The sequence below is a fragment of the Bubalus kerabau genome, chromosome 4, assembly GCF_029407905.1.
Source record: "Bubalus kerabau isolate K-KA32 ecotype Philippines breed swamp buffalo chromosome 4, PCC_UOA_SB_1v2, whole genome shotgun sequence".
Classification (NCBI taxonomy): domain Eukaryota; kingdom Metazoa; phylum Chordata; class Mammalia; order Artiodactyla; family Bovidae; genus Bubalus; species Bubalus kerabau.
In genome coordinates, this window is record NC_073627.1 from 172,608,386 (window position 1) to 172,630,236 (window position 21,851).

General features: G+C 53.0%; 1 protein-coding gene and 1 non-coding gene across 8 annotated transcripts in view; one reads left to right on the forward strand and one right to left on the reverse strand.

The window, feature by feature from the left end:
• RGS3 (regulator of G protein signaling 3) overlaps positions 1–14,975 on the forward strand; it is a 139,847-nt gene extending 124,872 nt beyond the window's left edge. For 6 of the 7 annotated variants that reach the window (XM_055579404.1, XM_055579408.1, XM_055579409.1 and 3 more), the window contains 5 exons: positions 7,518–7,582; positions 11,933–12,034; positions 12,387–12,448; positions 13,064–13,230; positions 14,002–14,975. In XM_055579404.1, the coding sequence (XP_055435379.1) occupies positions 7,518–7,582; positions 11,933–12,034; positions 12,387–12,448; positions 13,064–13,230; positions 14,002–14,187 (582 nt within the window). In that variant the 3' untranslated portion in view covers positions 14,188–14,975. Of the gene's footprint in view, positions 1–7,517; positions 7,583–11,332; positions 11,835–11,932; positions 12,035–12,386; positions 12,449–13,063; positions 13,231–14,001 lie in introns of those variants that run through there. The other variant, XM_055579412.1, reaches the window with a different exon arrangement.
• Positions 14,976–20,791: 5,816 nt separating this feature from the next.
• Positions 20,792–20,864, reverse strand: TRNAA-CGC (transfer RNA alanine (anticodon CGC)). Its single transcript has one exon. It is a non-coding gene; the product is annotated as a tRNA-Ala (tRNA).
• Between the last annotated feature and the right edge of the window lie 987 nt (positions 20,865–21,851).

Genomic DNA, 21,851 nt, shown 5'->3' on the forward strand with positions numbered 1-21,851 from the left:
ATTAATAGCACTTACAACCCATGGCAATTGAGGGTGAGCCCAAAGAGCCTGCGGATTCCCTGGTGGCTCAGACAGTGAAAAGAATCTGCTTGCAATGCAGGAGACCTGGGTTCCATCCCTGGATTGGGAAGATCCCCTGGAGAAGGGAATGGCAACCCACTCCAGTATTCTTGCCTAGAGAATTCCGTGGACAGAGGATACAGTTCATGGAGTCACAAAGAGTCAGACATGGCTGAGCTACTAACACTTTCACTTCACCTTCTAAAGAACTCGGTGCCTGATGTCATTAGTCTAGGCGCCAGGCAAATGCTGTGGAGGTGCTAACAGTCAGTGGGGTGCAAGGTGTTGTTACGACAACTGCTGTGAGGCGGGGGGTGGTGGTCCTGCAGGTTCGGGGAGGAGAGACCCCAGGGCATAGGGCCACCAGGGAAGGCTTCTAGCAAAAGATGCTCCTCAGCTTGGCTTTGAAAGTTGAGCAGGTTTAGAATAAACAGAGAGGATGAGGTAGGCATACTGTGAAGAACATGACCTAGACTAGACTCTGCAGAAGTTAATTTAGCTAGAACAAGAGATCTCTACAGTGCATGGATGGCTGATGCATGGCATGCATGCTGCCATTCCTGCCGCTAAACCTGCGGCAGACATGACTAATGGATTCCAGCACACTTCCCCACCAAATTGAGACATGGCCTCAGAAACCTCTGTAGCTTCTCAGCCACTAGCAATAAGGCCGCTCGGCACGAGGGATAACACCTTCTGCTGAAAAGTGCCTATGCTGGAAGGGTAGGTTGGGGCCCTCCAGAAAAGGGCCTTAAACTTCATGTCCAGGAATTAGAACTAAATTCCAAAGGCAAGGGGACGGATCTATTTCCTCATCTGTAAGCACTTTTGATGTGCTCTGAAATCATCAGGGGAAGAGGTCATTAGTATATAGATTTCTAATTCCCCTCCCTAGAAGCTGGAATCAGAATTTCCGGGGGGCAGTGCCCAGACCCTGCGTTTTAAACCAGTCCATCAGGGATTGGGACATTTCCCATAGTTTGAGTATCACCATCTCAGGCCATTGTTTTTGGAGTCAGTTTCTATAGGGAGGAGTCCAGACCTCTGTCCTACTGAAGTGAGGCTTCAGGCCGACTCAGGCCAGGCCTGGACACTCTCCTCTGGATGACGACTGAGGTCTAAGGACCCACACCCACCTTGGGCCTCCCAATCTCACTGTCCCCACCAGACCCTTCCAAGTTCTGTCCCATCTGCTCTTGTTCCAGTACAGATATTTCTATACAGATACATTCACACACATTCTCACATACATTTCTAGTTCCCCAAACCAGTTGATCTCAGCTCCAATTTGGGGGAAGTTATTTCCGCCTGGTAGTCCAGCATGCCTAGGACAGCTCTCTCTCCCGTCCCAGCTTCCTCCTTTGGGAGCTGAAGGTTCCCACTGGCATCCTCCCATCTCCCACCCTCTTTTGGCCTGTTGCCTCCTTTCTTGGGCTTGAGTGACTAGCTGGCAGGGACCTCAGAGGCTGCCACCCTACCACTCAGCTTCTGCTTGCCAGGCCTCGAGTCCTTCAGCATTGTTCATATTCTTCTCCTTCCAGACAGCCGGCTTCAGTAAGAAGCTAACCCTTGTCAAGCGGAAGTGCAGTCTAGGCTGGACAGAAACCCTGGTCCCCCTCCATCCCTCACTGGCGGTGGGACTTGGGCAAATCCCTGCCCTTCTCTGAGCCTGTTTCCTCATCAGTAAAATGGGTATTATGAGTAAATAGTGCCTCTATCATAGGGTTACTGGGAAGATTAAAGAGCCTGACTTGGGTTAAGCATTCAGAAGAGTACCTGGCACTCAGCTCCTGCTAGGTCCTCCATAAAGGGGATCATGCTGACGACAATGGCTGTGATGAGAAAAAGGAGGACAGCAAGAGCAGTAGCAGTCCTCCCGGCGTTCACCAGGCATCTCCCTGCCCCCCACGCCCCCTTTGTAGCCTTCACGGCACTGCCGCAAGCTGGGACCAGTTGTACTCATCTTACAGTGGGGAGTCTGAAGCCTAGGGAGAAGGGTTTGTCCCAGGCCACATGACGATGGAGCTGGACAGTGGCCTCACCCTGTCCAGTCCTCTCTGAGCCTGTCCTAAACCCTGCACACCTCTAGCAGGTGAGGGGCAGTGGGTTGGGGACTGGCCGCTGGGGGAGGCGGCAGGTTTTCCTGTGACTTCCATTTTCCCAGTTTGGGCGTGGCTTTTCAGGGAGGGTCCACGGATGCCAACCGACCACAGTTTTCAGGCAGAGCCAGGCAAGAGGTGAAGAGGAGAGGGGTGAGGTCTTCGGGCTGTGGAGTCAGACAGACTGGGTTCAGTCTCAGCTCTGCCTCCTCCCTCCTGGTCTTGAGACCTTGGCCAAGTTTCTGAGCTTTTTTTTTTTTTTCCTGAGCTTCGATTTTCTCTTATAAAACAGGAGTGGCTAAGTCTTCAGGGAGTTGTCCCAGGGATTCAAGACGGCTGCAGTATATTGACAGCTCTGTGCCCACGGTAGTCATCCTGTGATACAATGAGACCCAGGAGGGCCAGACAGAGCTCCTGTGGCCTTCCGCCAGTCATTGTGTTGCCGTGTGGCTACACCGAGGCGGGCCATAGTGCAATCTGTCACAGAGGTGACAGTCCCAGGTTACCCCTCCCCTCTGAACCAGACAGACCTGAGAGATGGAACACTCGGCCGCGATCATCTCACGGGTGGGCCGCCTGAGGTCTAGAGAAGAGAAGATCCCCTGGGGTTATCCCGAGGCATATCCTGAGGCTGGCTGGCTCTTGTGCCGGCTTGAGTTGTCCCACAGCGCCCTCTGCTGCCAGACCTGCGTCTTGCCGGCTGCTCCCAAAAGGGTCCAGCAGGACAGATTTTCTGGGCCCGTGTCTGTCCTTTTCCTGGGAGTTAGGGACACTGCAAGAGCATCTGTGAATTTCACCCCAGCCTGGCCTGGCTCAGCTCAGAATCATGGGTCATTCCTTGACAGTGGAGAGAAGAGGCTGTGGCCCCTCCCTGGCGCTGCTTCCTTCTCCCCTCCTGCAGGAAGCCAGCCTGGGCAGAGGCTGCCAGGGGAGGGTGCCCGCCCTGCTGCCCTAAGGTTCCCATCTAGGCTGTGGTTCAGACAAGGGAGCCCCTGAGACGCCTTCTAGCTCCAAGGCATGATAGCACCTTCCAGCCTCCTACCTGAAAAAGCCTAAAGGATTCATTCCTCTGTCTAAACAAATAAGTGTAGAGTTTAGCCCCAGTGTTTCTGCAAAGTTCCATGTGGTCTGCCAGGATGGTCTGGGTCAGAGAGAGGAGCCAGGCATGGCCATGTGGCCCCAGAAGTCAGGTCAGGACCAACAGGGGGAATCAGGTGAGGCCCTGCTTATAGGAGACCCCTCAGTCATGGGTGGGGTCTGCAGCCAGACCTGAAATTTTTTTTGCTGCTGGCCAGCTCAGAGAGCCCGGGCAAATAGAAATGGCAACCCACTTCAGTACTCTTGCCTGGAAAATCCCATGGACAGAGGAGCCTGGAAGTCTGCAGTCCATGGGGTCACAAAGAGTCAGACATGACTGAAGTGACTTAGCACACAGCTCTGGGCCTCAGTTTCCTCAGCTTTGTAAACTGGGGGGAAATAACAGCAAAAAGCTCTTAGAATAGTTGAGAAGGTTAAATGAAAGTATGACACAGCGCTTTAGCACACTGCCTGGCACGTAGTGAGTAACAGCTCGAACCACTAAAAAAATAGAGTTACAACCTGAACGTAGAGAGTTATTTTGTTTGGTGGGAATGACTCGGAGCCTGGGAGATAGCATCTCATTGTATCTGAGAAAACTGCTCCAAGGAGACAGGAGGGGAAGTCAAGCTATATACAAGTCTGCAGACAGTCTGAACATCAAAGATCAGGTATCAAGTTAAGGAATTTAGCATTCTGTGTATGGGAAGATGCAAACCTCTGGGCTCACTGAATTCATTCCTTGCGTGTGCACCTCAGCTGTCTGGGGCCGATCCTGTTTCATGAGGAGTTGGCAGATGGCTGCTTCTTGCATTCCCCAGCTCCTCAGCAGTCACTGTAGGGGGGGCAGAGGCGGGGGGCGGGCAGCATCTGCTGGACTGCAGTTTGGGGAGCCCTCGTTCACATTTGGAGGCCAGAGATCACTGATGGCTGTGAGATTTCTTGTTTATTGATATGGCAGGAGACAGTCCATACCACCATAGCTACTAGTTACCAAGCACTTCCGCAGGTGTTCATTAATCCACACAACACCCCTTGAGAGGTCCAATTATTATCCTCATTTTACAAATAAAAAAAACCGAGGCACAGAGAGGGGATATAATTTGGCTGAAGTCGATTAGCTAATAAGTGACTGAGCTAGGATTCAAATCCAGGCAGTTTAGCATTTAACTCTTATTCCATGATTATTATAATAGTCATAGTTACAATATAAACGGTAATTATTCCTCCAGTCCCTGGAGGTGGCCGGGTGGGAGCTGGGCGGGCCTCAGGGACCTGTCTGGAGTGAAGGGCGGGCTGAGTGGCTCTGGGTTCATCTCCAGTCACCTTGCAGCACGGAGGAGCCAAGGAGCAGAGCAGGGGAGTAGATGGGAAGGAGAGACCCTTTGTGTGCTGAGCCTCAGGCAGGCCTCACTGCAGCTCCTGGAGACAGGAGGCTTGGCAGCCAAGCTGAGACTGGAAATCACAGCCCCGACTTTCTGTCTCAGTCTCTGGCACACAGCACCCCCTTGGTGTGTGGGTTTCGCTGGCTACTTTGGGGGCGGACTCCCAGGGCCTGAGCTCCCTGGCCCTTCTCTCAGGCTGATTGATGAGAGCCGACCCTGGAGAAGATGACCCCCTCCCAGCAGTGGAAGGAAGAGCCTGGTTCCCAGCAGTGCAGAGCCTGGGGGTGGCGGGCGGGGCGGGAGTGGTCCCCAGGCCCATTGTGTGGGGCCGATAAAGTGCGGAAGCTGAGGTTAAATGGGAGGAAGCCCAGTGCTCTGGGCCCTTTCCCACGGGTGGGGGCTTCAGGCCTTGCCTGGCCAGGCCAGACAACTGTGACCTGTGTGCACGGGCGACAGTGACACCAAAACCCCTGGGCGGTGAATGCTGGCAGCGCCCAGTTCCTGAGGGCGCCCTGTGTGCCAGTCGGGCCTTGGGGGCCCAGACTTTATCCTGCTGAATCTCCCAAAAGCAGGGTGGATGCCTCTGCTGGAGCTCAAGAAGCTGAAACTGAGAAAGTCTGGGAACGTCTCCAAAGTTAGTGGAGGCAGCATCCATACCCAGCCTGCAAACTGTAGATCCGGAGTCCCGTACCATAGCTGGGCGTGTGCCCGTGTGTGCACGTACACACGTGTTTACAACTTTGGTGGGGCAGCTTTCTCAGGAAGGAGGCGGCATTTCCCCTGAGTCGTTCATTGAAAACCTTCAAGATGTGTCCCGTCCTTGCATCTGAGTACCAGCATCCTCTGGCGGAGAAACACAGGCCTTAAATTCAGAGAGACCTAGATTCCAGCTGTCACGTAAACGCTGGGTGTCCTTGGGCAGATGACTTAACTTCTCTGAGGTTTTGTTTACTTTTATGGACTTACTCTGAGATTAATGGGACAGTGTCTGGATAATGTCCATTCTGAGGTCTGGCCTATAGCATGAACTCCATGAATGAAGCTATAACTCATCCATCCATCCATCCATCCTTCCATCTCTGGGTCGTTGCCCCACTGAGGCTGGTAGCTCCAGCTATATCTGGACTAAGCCCACTTTTCCTCCCAGGATTGATAACATGGTGTTTTAAAGTTCAGCCCATTTTCTTTCTTTTACAAATGAAATTGAGATCCAAGGTGTGACTCATGAGGAGTCAGAGCTGAGAGTCACACCTGGTGGTCTTCTGTCATGTCTTAGGACGTCTCAGCCACAGCTATTCCAACATCTCGATGCATTTCCTGTGCTTCTGCCCTGGGGTGGCACTGTAGGGCTCTGATTTCTTCAAGAGGAGGATGGACACACAGAGGCAGGGCAACAGAGGGCGGCCCCAGGAGAGACGGTGGGAGTCTGCAGTGGTGTGGAGGAGAGGAGGGGTGACAGGCTGGGAGGGTGTCAAGACTGGGCAGACGAGGAGAAGGCCTTCCAGGAAGGGGGCACAGCATAGGCAAAGGGAAGGGGGGTGGAGGTAGGGCAGGGCAGAATCTGGGGGCTCAGTGGAACAGCAGGAAATAAAATTGCAGGCCATTAATCAAGCAGTGTGAAGTCTTCAAGATACATCCTTCCCAACCTGCTTTCCCTCTCCCTTGATTCTTTCATTCACTCAAGTATTTCTGGAGCTCCTAACGTACACCAGGCCCAATCAAGGTGACCTAGACAGAGGTGAAGGCAGACAGGGGCCCTGCTCTTGGGAACTCACACTCCATTAGAGAAGACAGATCGGAGAGAAGCCATGTTGGATACAGCGGGGACCTCAAAGGGGTGAAGAGGGCACACGCTTGGTCTAGGGGTCAAGGAGGGCTTCCTGGGTCAGGAGGCATTTAAGCAGCTTACCTGAGGTCTAGGTCTTTGCTGAGGCTGGGTCTTGGAAGGAATGGGAGGTGAGAGAGTCACCAAAACATCTCCCATGGAAGGAAGAGCATGTACAGAGCCCGGCTGGGAAGGTTTTTGGTTGGAATGGTTTTGGTTGGAGGGCAGTTTGAAGAGGTTGCTGGAGCAGGGGTCAGGCCAGAGAGATAACCGATAGAGTTGTAACTGATGGCGATACGGAGCTTTCTGCCCAGACCTGAAGATGGTAAACCCTGTACATCATGTCCTGGAGTTTGGACATTATCTCAAGGGTACTTGGGAGCCATGGAAAGTTTTAAGAGACAGGCAAGAGAAAGTGAAAGTGAAGTCGCTCAGTCGTGTCCCACTCTTTGCGATCCCATGGACTGTAGCCTACGAGGCTTTTCCATCCATGGAATTTTCCAGGCAAGAGTACTGGAGTGGGTTGCTATTTCCTTCTCCAGGGGATCTTCCCCACCCAGAGATCAAACCTGGGTCTCCTGAATTGCAAGCAGATGTTTTTACCATCTGAGCCACCAGGGAAGCTCTGAAGGCAAGAGAGGTGCTCTTCTATGTAATAAATCACTTAACACGCTGCTGACCCATCCCAGGTCTCTTTAAAAACCTCAGAATCCTGAGTTGGTTAGTCATTATGATCTCCATGTTGAAATTAAGCACTAGAGGCTCAGAGAGGGACAGCAGTTGGCTAAGTCACACAGTAGAACCTTGACTGAAGCTTTGTCTCTGTCCTGCCCTACTGCCATGAGCGCTGTGTTTCTGGCTGTTCTGTTCAAGCTGCGTTCCTAGGTGCTCAAGGAGGACACTCCAAGAACAGGCTGCTCCTGGTAGTGGGGTCTTCCTCCCTCCACTGTTCTTCAAGGGGTGGGAGCATGGAGGTGGGGGTGGGCTGGTTGGTGGGACCTGCTAGATCCCTGAGCCTTTCTTTGCTCAGACAACAGCCCAGGCTGCAACGTGTCTGTGTTTTCTCTGCAGATGAGCGGGCCTGACACAGTAGGGGACGATGATGACACCTCCCGGAAGAGAAAGAGCAAAAACCTGTACGTTGGAAAGATCTATGGTCCTCACCCTAGTGATGGGGGCGGGGGAGCGGTCCCTGCACACCTCTCCTTCCCCTGTCCTCTGGCTTATTCTCCCTGCCCAGTGGGCCAGGGGCAGAGGCAGGGAGAAGGGGCTGCATCCAGTCCTACCCTAGACAGACACTCATAAAAAATGGGATCTTGGGACCTAGCCATGGCCCCAGGGTGAGGTCAGCCAGGGTCCTGAGCACCCAGCACCGCCCTCAGCGTCCATCCACACAGAGTGAGGCAAGGTGCAGATTTAGTGTCTGGAAGCCACAGGGAACCAAGCAAAAGCAAGGAGCCGGGTTGCCCTGGCTCTGTCCACCTGCCAAGCCAAGCAGTGGCCAAGTGACCACGACGAGTTCTTTGCTACCTCTGAGAAAGGGCTGACTGGCCTGGTCACGAGGGTCACCTTTCTCCACTGAGCTCTTGAATGCTGGCAGTCCTGGGCATTGCCAGGAGGGGGTGCTGCAGGCTCAGAGAGCGGATCCCATACACCCCCATGCCTTTCTGCCCCCACCCCCTCCACACAATTTATACTTTCGATTCGGAGGTTTGTTAGAGGTGCTCATTTATTAACAGAGAGTGAGGGGTTTTCTCCACGGTCTCCTTGTACCCCGGGCCATGGAGACTGCCGGCAGGGACAGAGGAGAAGGCGGTAAGGGACATGGTGGCCCTCAGAGGGAACCCCCTCCACTCCAGGTCCTGTAGAGCCCATCGTAGCACACCAATTAGGCCGGCCTCAGGGTCGGGGGACGAGTCCTTCCCAGGTGCCTTCTGCCACGTTCTTCCCTGACCTCGACCTTGGCTCAGGTCCACTCCCAGAAACTCTTTCCCTCCAGCTCCCCTGCCCTCTCCAGGTTCCTGCAGCAACACTGGGCTTCTCTCACTCTGCAGCCAGAACCGTTGCACTTTCTAGGGAAGGTGAAATGCACAGAGATGACTCTTTGTACCAACCATCCGGTGCAGGCGGCACCAGAATGGCTGAGGGTGGCACTCCCAGGAGTGTGGCAGTGGAGGGCAGCAGAGGGCAGGCATGCAGGATGCTGGAGCTCTCCTGCCTCACCCACTCTGGCCATCTTTCCAAGTGGGGCACTGCCTCTTGATGGCCCATGGCTCACATTCTTAAATGCTTAGGCGAGGACTCTTCGAATCTGCAGTGATAAATAGCTCATATTTATTGTGCTAGGCACCGTTCTGTGTGCATTTACATATATTATCTAATTTGACCTTTGCATGCACGCCTGCGTGCTTAGTTATGTCTGACTCTGCGACCCCATGGACTGCAGCCTGCCAGGATCCTCTGTCCATAGAAGTTTCCAGGCACAAATACTGGAGTGGGTTGCCATTTCCTACTCCAAAGGATCTTCCTGACTCAGGGATCAAACCTGCGTCTTTTGCAGTGGTAGGCGGATTCTTTACCACTGCGCTGCCTGCCTTTACAACACTTTAAAGAAAAGAGAAATTATTGGAGTATAGTTGCTTTATAATATTGTGTCAGTTTCTGCCGTACAGCAAAGTGAATCACATATACAAATATCCACTCTTTATTAGATTTTTTCCCGTCTAGGTCACCACAGAGCATTGAGTAGAGTTCCCTGTGCTGAACAGTAGGTTCTCATTAGTCATCTGTTTTATACATAGCAGTGTATAAATGTCAAACCCAATCTCCTAATGTGTACCCCCTCCTTGGTAACCTTAGGTTTGTTCTCTGCATCTGTGACTCTGTTTCTACTTTGCCAATAAGTTTATCTGTACTATTTTTCTGACCTCCCTGGTGGTGCAGATGGTAAAGTATCTGCCTACAATGCGGGAGACCTGGGTTCTTACCATAATTTTTATTTTGCTTTCCTTTTTTCTTATTTAACCTGTTTTACAAATGAGTACACTGAGGCAGAAAGAGGTTAAGTTGGTTTTCCAAGGTTAAGTTGCTTTTCCAAGAGTTGAGATCTGAAACCTGGCGTGATGGCTCTAAAAAAGTAAATATGCATACACATATATTTAAATTTTTTTAATGTATGTTTTTCCTTCAGTGCCTGTTATTTATTTACTTATTTTTTTGGCCTCATGACGCAGCTTGTAGGATCTTAGGTCCCTGACCAGGGGTCTGATCTAACCCAGGCACCCTGCAGTAGAAGCACAGAATCCTCACCACTAGACCACCAGGGAATTCCCGCAGAGCCTGTTATTTCTAAGCCGAGCACCCTGAAGGAGGTCTGCAGCACCCCTGCTAAGTAGCCTTTGAGCTCCTAGTGATGGGAGCCCATTCTTCAGAGGCCACTTGCTCCGTCTTTCCATGGCTCTGATTGGAGGAAAGTGTCCCTTTAGCTTCCTCTTGGGGGCCCCAGTTCTGCTCTCTGGGCCCATGTGGGGCATCTCTGACCTCTACCACCCTTTCTCGAGTTACCTGGGTGGCAATCAGGGACTTTCGAGGCTCTTTCCAGCTGTGCCGTGTGGCTGTGGGTCTGCCCAGCTGTGCATCTAGGGACGAAAGGCTTGGCTGGGCAGGCGCTTCAGACTCCTCCAGCCACAGGGAAACACAGTGGTCTCTGAGCCAGCAAGGAGCCCAAGTGGATGGCGGCAGCCTGCAGGTTGGACCTCAGGCAAGCTCTCCTCCCGCCACCCTCCTCCCCCCAGCTTCTATGGCCTCACCTCGATAGCGGGCCAGGAGCAGGGGTCCGAAACAGAGCACGGTGCCCCAAGAAGCGGGGCTCTCTCACTCCTAGCCCCACCAAGGCTCTCAGAGGGCCTTGATCCTCACCAGAGGGCTGCCTGTCCCTGGACTCCTTGGCCTTATCTCATTGGCTTGGAATCTGCTAGAGCAGGGTCCTCACCTCTAATCAGCTGCCCTAGGACCTCAGGGTCCATGCAGGTAAGCCTGAGCGCTTTTGCCCCAGCCACTGTGCGAAAGCTTTTTGTGCATTTTTCCCCTTGCCTCGAAAGAATCCCAGCAGATGGTAGGTACTGTCATCATCCGTGTTCAACAGATGAGAAAGCTTGACATTCAGAGAGGTTAGGTAACTTGATAAAGGGCACACAGCTGGTAACGGCCGGGGCTGGGAGCTGAACCTGAGACGGTCTTGCTGCAGCGCTTCTGCTCTTAACGTCCACCTGCACCACTTGCCTTCATTAAACAGGGCATCCTGTTGGTCTTAGTAACCGTTGAAGCTCGGATAACTTCAGAAGTATGCTGCCCAATGTATAAAACACATTTGAAAGCCCATTATTTCAATTTCTTTTACACTTACTTAGCTTTACGATTTTGATAACACATTTTAAATTTCACGCGTTTAATTTTTCGGTTCAGTCAGCATTTGTCGTCTTTAATCAGAAGGACAGAGATCAAAAACTAAAACAAAAAAATGTATTATTCAAAAGTCATAAGACTAAGTAGGCGTAAAAAAGTTAATTTGTTTCAAATGATGTTTTTGAGAGTTTATGGGCTTTGTACTTTTGAAGTGACTCGAGCTTAAAACTTGAAACTTCGTGGGACATCCTGCATATTCATGGGTGGATATATCCAAAGCCGATGACGGAGACTGAGCGGTCTGCTGGCAGAAACTATTCACAGGGAGGTACCCAGATAGGGGTCTAGGGACCGGGGAAGCAATCATGAGCAGGAGATGCTTAACCCCTTTCTCGCCAGCAGCTTGCCCACAGGCTGAAATCTGCCCTGGGGGAGTGGCAGGGCTAAAAATGGCTCTTGGCTAAAAATAGCCTGTCCTGCCACCCTGGTGGGCAGAGCCTCCCTTCCCTCCCGCCTTCCCTCCCAGCAATTTGCTGACTTGTTTTCTCCTCCTTCCCAGGGTGCTGCCATGGTAACGGGGAGGCCAGTCACAAATAATGGATTTGGCTTCCTGCCTGGGCGGGCCCCAGAGGCCGCCCCTTCCAGACACATGCCCCTTTCACGGGCTCCCTCTCAGGGTTGGCCAGGAGGGATATTTTTTTTTCCCTGCTCCGGTCCTGGTCCCTCCCATTTCCTGGCTCCTCCTGTCTGAGTCCCAGCCTGGCCTGTGCCTGGGAGTCCAGTCGTCCGGGGGCTGGAATTCCAGTGAGTGAGTGCTCAGCTGCAGCCCACACCGTTGCCGCCTGATACCAGGTTGGGAACAGGAGCCTAGGGGTGCTTGCAGCGGACCGTCCCGGGCAGCAAGGTGGGGGGCCCTACAGCGATGCTCCGAGGCATGTACCTCACTCGGAATGGGAACCTCCAGAGGCGGCACACCATGAAGGAGTAGGTGCCCCTCGCCCCAGCCCTCACCCTCCCGACCCTGAACTGGCAGCGGGCGAGTGGACCGGGCTCACCGAACCCCTCTCTGCTTCTGTCCCCAGAGCCAAGGACATGAAGAACAAGCTGGGCATCTTTAGGCGGCGGAACGAATCCCCTGGGGCCCAGCCAACGGGCAAGACAGACAAAGTGATGAAGTCATTCAAGTAGGTCCTCTCCGGCACCCCTGGGCCCCCTCAGATACTCCCGGGTCCCGTGGGAGCAGGGTGGCTGGTGGGCGTGTAAGGGAGAATGCAGTCGGCTTGATTCGGCTCGGGGGTGATGGAGGCTCCTGTGGAAGGAGCCTCATACCCTGCATGAGCAGCGTGGATGGGGAGCCGCTGGGGAGGGGCAGAGGAGGGGGTAGAAGTGATGCCGCCGGCCCCAAGAAAAGGGGTGGTTCCCCTCCTGTGCTCCTCATGGGGCTCAGCTACTTGCTGGGGCCAAGGACAGCTGACAGGGGTCAGCTCACTTCCCTGAGCCTCCTGGCCCTCACTGTGCCCCTTGCCTCCCCCTCAGGCCCACTTCAGAGGAAGCGCTCAAGTGGGGCGAGTCCTTGGAGAAGCTACTGGTCCACAAGTGTAAGTGGGGGCCACCCGGCCTGTTCCCTCTCCGTGTCCTGTCCCCCGTCCTCCTCTCCTCCTCTCCCAGGCTCAGAGAGTGCATCTGGCCCCAGAGAGGTTGCCTTTCCCTGTTTCCTGGGTCCAGTCATGTGTCCCCGCTGTTGGGAAAGGCTGAGGCCCTTGGTCTGGCCTTGGAGCCTGCTGCTGCCAGCCCCTCTCTGTCCATGAGAGCTGGCACTGCCTGCTGGAGGCCTTTGGGACCTGTGTTCTCAGACCCATATTCCCAGAATAACAATAAACACTTCCATGTGCTGAGGGCGTACGCGGGGCCAAACGTGCCTGTCATCTCGCGGACAGGAACCCCTTCTGATCCTCACTAGGATCCAGGAGGTGGTTCCCATTTGACAGATGAGGAAACTGAGGCACCGATGGGGAGAGACCTGGCCAAGGCCCATGAAGAGGCAATGTAGGGGTGGGGACCATATCCTGGGTTCCTGGGTCTCAGGAGCGGGTGACATTACTAAGCCCCCAGCATCTGCACCCAGAATGAGCCAAGAGGGTCCGCTGGGGGGGCCTGAGGGCAGAAGGGGCTGGTTTGGCCTCTCACCTCAGGGTCTGGGCTTCTCCTCACAGACGGTCTAGCGGTGTTCCAGGCCTTCCTCCGCACTGAGTTTAGTGAGGAGAACCTGGAATTCTGGCTGGCATGCGAGGACTTCAAGAAGGTCAAGTCACAGTCCAAGATGGCGGCCAAGGCCAAGAAGATCTTTGCTGAGTACATCGCCATTCAGGCGTGCAAGGAGGTAGGGCTTTGGGCTAGGCCCTCAGGCCCCCGTCCCCATGCCCAGTGGCCTCTCGGTGAGGGGGCTGGCTGGAAGCCTCAAGGAGGCGCTCAGCAAGGGGAGAGGCCAGAGTGACTCTTAGAGGCCAAGTGCTCAGGGTGAAGAGGAAGCAGGCTGGGGTTCCCGGGAAGAACAGAATCCTGACTGTTAACACAAATGGCGACTGTCAGGGGCTGCTAGGTGCCAGGCCCATGCAAAGCCCTTCACAGATGAGCACTCATATTTACCCCTCACAACAACCTGTAATATAGGTTTTAATATTATTTTCATTTTTAAAATGAGGAGACAAAGTCTCAGAGAGCCTAATGTCTACTGAGTGCTTCCTGTGTGCCAGGCGTTATCTTTTTTAAATAAATGGATGGTGATGCTTAATGTTCACAGCTCTTTGAGGACTCTAGTGTTATTCCAGCCTATAATTAAGACACCCAGGGCTCGGAGCACTTAAGCGATTCGCTTAAGGTCACACACCTAACATGTGGCACTGCTGAGATTTGAACCCAGGTAGCCTGACCCTAGAGGTGATATTTTCAGGCCCTAAAAACTCTACCACACCTCCAGTCAGTGACCGAACCAGGACTTGACTCTGCTAACCTATGGGGTTCCCCTCTGAACCTTACGATGTGGAGTAGAAGGGCTTGGAGATGAGAGGCTGGGCAGGTCCTGACCCGGCCCCCGGCCCCTAGGAGCAGCTTCTTGCAGGCAGCCCTGACCTCATCGCCCTCCGCCCCGCAGGTAAACCTGGACTCGTACACACGGGAGCATACCAAGGACAACCTGCAGAGTGTCACTCGGGGCTGCTTCGACCTGGCACAGAAGCGCATCTTTGGGCTCATGGAGAAGGACTCGTACCCACGCTTCCTCCGCTCGGACCTCTACCTGGACCTCATTAACCAGAAGAAGATGAGTCCCCCGCTTTAGGGGCCATGCGGGTAGAGCTCAGTGTTCACACCAGGCAGGCTGGGCCCCTTCCCACCTGCCTCCCTCCCCCCTGCGACAGAGGGGGCAATCAAGCCCCCGGAGGCTGCGTCCGGACAGACAGACGGACATTTGGATGAGAGGCCTGGACCAAGAGAGGCCCAGGCCACTGGAGGAGTAGAGGGACTGGCCCCACTGGGTCCCCGCTGCCCTGGTACGAGGGGGCCCGAGGGCCTGGGCAGGTCAGGGGCCCCGGCTAAGACAGATCTGGAGCTGCTGCTCCCTGCTGCAGAGACTTCGCAACGACCAAGTTCCTTAAAGAACTGGCTGGCGGGGCAGGGGCCGAGGCCTGAGCTCCGGGGCTCTTCGGGGGAGCTGCTGGGGCTCACAGCTCGGACCCCTGCCTTGAGTTTTATTTATTTAAACAGTAGTTGGATGCTTGGCACGTCGTCCTGTAATAGGAAACCTTTGCCTCATCAGTTTTCCTACTTTACAAGTGCAATATTTTAACCAACGCCTTCTGAAAAAGCCGCCTTGCTGAGAAGGTGGGCACCATATTCCAGTTTCAGGGGATTCAGTGGTCCCGAGCCCCGTGGCGGGCAGCCAGCTGGGCCTGCTGGACCGATAAGGCCCAGACGGGTGGGGGCTGCAGTCTGACCTCACACCGAAATCCAGCCCCCCCTGAGTGAGGGGGGTCCCCCGGGGGGCCCCGGGAAAGCATGGCACCCTCAGACCACACAGCGGCCGAGTTCTGGAGCAAATAAAAGGCCTGTGTTATTTTTTGTTCTTGACCCTTTCTGTGCGTTCCTGATTCCGAGGCTTCCCAGGGTCACTGGGGCTGGGAGGGTTGGGATGGGGGCTGCCAATCATGCTTCTCCTCTCTTGCCATCACCTGCCTCCTGTCCGGTGCCGGTGCTGCTCCCTGACAATCAGTTGCCGCCTCTGTGCATGAGCTCTGCCAGGCTTGTTCCACTTACCATCGCATCTTTCCCACAAGCCTGGGAGGTGGTGGTTATCCCCATTTTACAGATGAGGCATGTGAAACCCAGGCAAGTAAGGCGACTTGTCCAAGGTCACACAGCTGGCAAGTGGCAGCCGGCAAGGGGCTCAGCCTAAGCTCGCCTGACTGCACAACCTGCTCTCTGGATTGCCGTCCTCTGCTGGCTACTGGATGGAGTCCTAGCTGGGCTGCTAACTGGCTATGTGACCTTCAGCAAGTTCCTCCACTTTTTTCTGCCCTGCCACACTCTGAGATTCTAGGGGAACTTACCGGAGCACAGGGATGGTTGGTGGAGGTGGGTGAGGTCAGGATCTCAGGCAGGGTGGCAGCTGCAGGCAGGTGGGCTCACGGAGGCCTTTACAATGGAGAAAGAACTCAGGAGGTGACAGGGCGGGTCCTTCTGTGGCCCTGAGGGAGACTTCCCCTCTGTACCTAACAGGAGATACACATTTAGGAAAGGCCAGGTTGAGAGGAGGCCCTGGCGCTCGCTTAGAGAGGTGGAAGAGAGCCTGGCCAAGCTGATGCAAAAGCTGCCCCTGATGCCTACAGGTACCACCTGCGAGGGTCTGGAGGCAGGGACCAGGGTGTGGCCTGAGGTGGGGACTGGCTGCCTGGGCTGACTTAGATGAAGGCAGACAGAGTCACTGCAGGAGGACCCCATCTCTTTGGAGCTTGTTTCCTGTGTGGGGTTTCAGGTTCAGGGCTGCCCACTGGGGACTTGGAGATGCAAAGGATAGGGGGCTGTGCAGCCACTCTCCTCCCTGCCTTCCCTTGCTGGTCGCCCAGGGCAAGGACACCCCAGGATCCCCCTGCACATGGAGAACATCAGAAACGGTTGTCTCTGGGGTCCTAATGTCGGGCTAGGCAAACAATAGGTGTTTAATAAGTGTTGCAGCCTGTTCCCCCAGCACCGGTGTGTGAGCTCCTCTGGGAGTGGGGCTGAGTCTTCTCCCCGGTGCCGGGGGCCTGGCCAGGGAACCCTGTCTGGCTTCGTAAATGGTGAAGGGCTTTCTCAAGGCTGAGCTGCCAGTGCCTCGATGACCCAGAGGGATGGGGGACAGAGATGTGCGCCTGGATCAGAGTGAGGGATGACACTCTCAGGTGTCATCCAGGCCTGGAGATTTGGGGACCTGACACCTGGGAAAACTAAGGCCCAGAGAGGACTGCAACCCCACTCCAGGTCCCCCAGAATGGTAGCCGCAGAGCTGACATCGGCATTCAGGGCTTCAGGGTCTGGGCTCACCTGGCCTTGCTGTGGTGAGGAGGGGACCCTGGGTCTGGGAGGAGACTCACCTTCTCCTTTCGCTAGGTTCCAGGGAGTCAGCCTTGGGCTGGGCCCTCCATCTTTCCCATTCCCAAGTTGCCATGGAAACCTCAGGCCAGGAGAACCAAGTCAGGCAGATGGAATTCCCATTTCGGAAGGCCCCACTGCCTGGTTTCCATTACTCACACCCGGCGCCCTTGGCCTCCAAGCTGCTTTGGCTACACAGAACAGCTGGAGAGCAGCCTGGAAAAGCGCCTGGATCTGCCTGCCCTACCCCCACTTGGACTCCCGAGGGACTTGGGCACAGCCCTCACCGCCTTAGGCCGCAGTCCTCTTACCCGTATGGTGTCTGGACTGTTCCCCATTTCTTCTTTCACATGTGGTCTCCATCTAGCAACCCCAGGCCGGTCAAGATGTGGGATCTGAGAGCTGTGAGGTCACCACGTCCTGTCCAGCTCCCTCCCCATCTCACAGATGGGAAGACTGAGGCAGAGGGAGGGAAGCAGCAAACGTGTAGAGGTGCAAGGCCCAGGCCCTGGAGTCAGGCTCTAGGATTCACTTAGCCCCTGGTTCTGCCACTTACTACAAGCTGCAAATCTTTGGAGGAAAAAAAAAAAAAATCCTGTAGCCTCTCTGCCTCAGTTTTCTCATCTATAAATTGTGCAGATTGGCACCTACCTCAGAGTGGCGGTGACTCAGTGAGGCTGTTTGCAGCAAGCTGAGCCCAGGGCCTGGCACAGGGACCTGCTCCTCCAGCACAAGCTGCCATCAACCATGTCACTTTCAGGGTCATGGGGAAGTGGCTAAGCTCACTCTCTACCTTCATTAGAGTGGATGGGGAGCCTGAAGACCCCAGATCCCTGTCCTTCCAGGAATGGTTTTGCTGGAGAATGAAGCCAGCCTGTTCCAGGGAGTAGGTCACAAACAGTCTGTTCCTGTACTGCTGCCCAGTCTTGGCCTGGCTGCAGGCAGCTGGGGTCAGCTGGCAAACTGGGTGTGGAGGGTGAAAAGGGGAGAGGGCAGCACAGTAGTGCCTCGCGGTGGATACCAGCAGGAGGGAATTCAGCCCTGGCCTGCCTGTGGCAACGTCACCCAGCTCCGTTGTGGACCAGTCAAGTCCCTCGTGCTACTGGCCTCTTGGCCTGGCTGGGCGCAGATACGGCCTCCTAGACTCTCCAACCTAGAAGAGACCATCTGGATCCCACTGAGGGCTGGTGCCTGGGTCCCTTCTTGGGTTTCTACTTGCATCCCTCCTGTGATGGGGAGCTCAGTACCTCCAGAGGTGGCTCAGGAGCACCTGGGAGCCTCTTGGTTCTAAAGTTCTTCCCCAGTGAAGTGGGATCCTGGGGTGGAGGTGGGGCAAAGGAGGTAGGTCAGCAATAGCCTCCAGAGGCCTCCTGCCCAGCCAGGGCCCCACAGGCTCACCCAGTTAGCCACCTTCCCTCCTTCCCACCCCCTCGCCCTCACCAAACTCCCTGAGCTCCCTACCCCCCCACTCCCTGCCTGGCTCCTCCTCCCTGTATCCCTCCTGCTCACATCCTACCCTGGAAGGTGTCTGATTCACCTCTCTTCCTGCGAAGACTGCCCCTCACCCCTGCCTCTCCCTCATGGCTCCCAGTCCCTCAAGCGATAGACCCTGGGGCCTCAGGGAAGGTGCTTCTGTGCTGTTGTTTTGCTTAAAGTCTGCAACATCTGTGAAACATCTGGCTTTTCCTGTCTTCTCCCTGGTCAGCCAGGAAGGAGGGGAGGGGGTATCCTGGGCCCCCTGCCCCCAGGGGGGCCCGTCCCTTGGGTTGGAGGAGACAAGTTGAAGACGAAGGAATCTGCTCAGCACGATGGGAGTGAAGGCACGGCTGGGGCTGGGGGAGGGCAGGCTCAGGCTGGAGATAAGAAATGGCAGCTCAGGCCTCACCCCCAGGGCGCTCCATGCCTCACCCTCACCAGGCCTCGAGAAGGTCTGGGTATTGTTTCCATTTCACAAGTGAGAAAGTTAGGGCTTAGCACGATAGGGTGTGCTGGCTGAGTAGGAACTGGGACCCCAACCCTAACTCCCAGGCAGCCTCACCTGTGCCAGTCTGAGAAGTTTAGTGGCTTCGATTGGGGGTTCTTGACTCAGATTCTCCTTGGCTTGAGGGCAGACCTTTTCTTTTTATCCTTTTTCGGCTTAAATCATAACATTTATTCCAGAAAACATTGCAACCACTTTTGTCACTAGACTATATACAAGTAACAGTTTTAATCATTTTATTAAGATAATTCAATGCGTATCAGGGACCAAAGTTTTCCATGAAATAACGGTGGATATTTCCAAACAGAATATCTACTAATATCAGTCAGGTCACGGTTGATTGAATCATATGATAGCCTAAGCAACAAGCACTAAGCTATATTCCTAACCGCACTTCCCCTAGAACTCAGATTAGATGTCACTTCCTCAGGGAAGCCTTCCTTGATAGCTGTGAGTAGAAGAGGGCCCCAAAGAAGAGGGCCTTTGTCTGCTCACAAAGTGCCTGTGCCTTTCTTTTAAGGCACTTGTCATAGATGGTTATTACTTATACACGTGCATTCATTTCATTGCTCTCTGTCTTTTCCTCTCAACTACAAAGCCCTTGAGGGTAGAGACCATGTCTCTTACTTGCTCCTTTACTATTTTCCCAGCACCATTACATTGCCTGACACATAGTAAGTGCTTAATAAATACTTACTCAAAGGGTGGGAAGCATATAGTAGTCCTTACCATGGTTAGTAGGTGCACAGGATGAGCTCATGAAAAAAGGTAAGAAGCTACTGAATAAGTGAAGATTGAGTTCTGTTGTGCATGACAGGAAATATAAGATAGAACTTTGTAACCTTTCTTATGAAAAGGAAATTGATATATATGCAGCCTCAGGTTGGCATGGCATCTCCATGATCATTGGGAACCCTAGTTCCATCTATTTTGTTACTTTTGCCATCTTCAAATTGTAACTTCTGCTTGATGTCCAAGACAGCTGCTTGAGCTCCAGCCATCACATCTGCATCTGGGAAGGATGAAGGGGTAGGAAAGAGAGGGCAAAAGGTGGATGTCAATGATTTCTGAGAAAAGGCTCCCAGAAACTGTCATGTAGCACTTTCTCTAATATCACATTGGCTAGGACTTGGTCACAGGGCCACCCTTCATTACAAGAGAGGCTGGAAAATGTAGTCTGAATCCAGACAGCCATATGACCAGATAAAAAACAGAGGTCCTATTACTTTGGGGTAACAGACGTGTAGAGCAGATGTTGGGGAACCACGAGGTGTTTCTGCCACAGACATCCATCCTCTTAGGGCAGTGGAGAGGAGATGTGGCAAGTGGGTGTGTGTTAGTCAGCTATTATCGAGCTAATGCTGCAAAACAAATCATTCCAACACTCAGCAGCTTTAGAACACCAATTATTTATGCGCCCTCATCCTTTGACAGGTCAGATAGAGTTGGCTGATCCAGGAGGAGCTGGGCTGGACTTGGCTCTTCACCGTGGGCTGAGTTCGGCTCTGCTCCAAGTGCCCCTGCCCCTCCAACCTACCTGGGGCAAGTTCTCATCGACATGAAAGAGGTTTTTGTTTTCCATTTTGAAATAATTATATATCCACAGGAAATTGTGCAAAGATAGTACAGAGAGGTCCCATGCGTCCATCACCTCGTTTCCCCCAACAATTACATCTTACTTAATTATAGTACAAGGTCAAAACCAGAATCTGACATTGGTACTCTGTGTGTGTCCAGTTCTGTGTCATTTTATCCCACGTGTAGATTGTGTAACCACGACCACAATCAAGATACAGAGCTTTTTCACCGCAAAGGTCTCCCTTTATAGTCACACTCGCTGCCCCACTTCCACCATCCCTAACTCCTGGCAGCCACTAGTCTGCTCTCCATGTCTATAATTTGGTCATTTTAAGGATGTTATATAAATGGAATCACACAGCATGTGACCTTTTGAGACTGTCTCCTCCACTCACTGTAAAACCTTTGAGATCCGCCTGAGCTGTTGCCTGTGTCAATAGTTCAATTCTGTTTATTGCTGAGTGAGTAGCGTTCTTTGGTATGCATGAATAGTAGTTTGTCTCACCATTTACGTACGGAAAGACATTTTGGTTGTTTCCAGTTTGGGGCTATTACATACGAAGCTGCTATGAACAATCATGGAGGGAGTTCTGTGTGGACACAAGTTTTCATCTCTCTAGGATCAATGTCCAGGAGTGCCGTTGGTAGATCATAAGAATGTATAGAGGTAATTAAAAAAAAACAGTGGTCTTAGTCGTGGCGCATGGGATCTTTAGTTGTGGCATGAGAAGGCTTAGTTGCAGCATGTGGGATCTAATTCCCTGGCCAGGGATTGAACTCGGGCCCCCTGCATTGCGAGTACAGAGTCTTAGCCACTGGACCACCAGGGAAGTCCCAATATAGATTTAATGTTTAAGAAGCTGCCAAACTGTCTCTTACTAGCTGACTGTGAGGGGTCTCTGCATCCTAGCCAGCAAGTAATGTTGCCCTGTGTTTTGTATTAACTGTTCCAATGGGTATGTAGTGCTGTCTCATCCAGGTCTTCATTTGCTTTTCCCTAACGTCTAGAGATATTGGGCATCTTTTCATGTACTTATTGTCACCTGTATGTCCTCTGGTGAAATATCTCTTCATGTCTTTTGCCCATTTTCTAATCAGAATGTTTGCTTTTTCACTGTTTAGTTTGAGAGCCCTCTATATATTCAGTGTATGTTCAGTTCAGTTCAGTTCAGTCGCTCAGTCGTGTTTGACTCTTTGCGACCCCATGAACCGCAGCACGCCAGGCCTCCCTGTCCATCACCAACTCCCGGAGTTTACTCAAAATCATGTCCATCGAGTCGATGATGCCATCCAACCATCTCATCTTCTGTCGTCCTCTTTTCCTCCTGCCCTCAATCTTTTCCAGCATCAGGGTCTTTTCCAGTGAGTCAGCTCTTCACATCAGGTGGCCAAAGGATTGGAGTTTCAGCTTCAGCATCAGTCCTTCCAATGAATATATTCAGGACTGATGTCCTTTGAGATGGACTGGTTGGATCTCCTTGCAGTACAAGGGCCTCTCAAGAGTCTTCTTCAACACCACAGTTCAAAAGCATCAATTCTTCAGTGCTCAGCTTTCTTTATAGTCCAACTCTCACATCCATACATGACCACTGGAAAAACCATGTATGTTTTCTATGTATGAATACTTAGCAAAATATCGGATTTGCAAATAATTTCTCTCCATCTGTAGCTTGTCTTTTCATCCTCCTAATAGCATCTTTTTCAAAGAAAAGCTTTGGATTTTGCTCAAGGCCAATTTACCTTTTTTTCTTTTTTCTTTTATGGATCATGCTTTTGGTGTTATATCTAGGAACTTTTCACCAAGCCCTAGGTCCTGA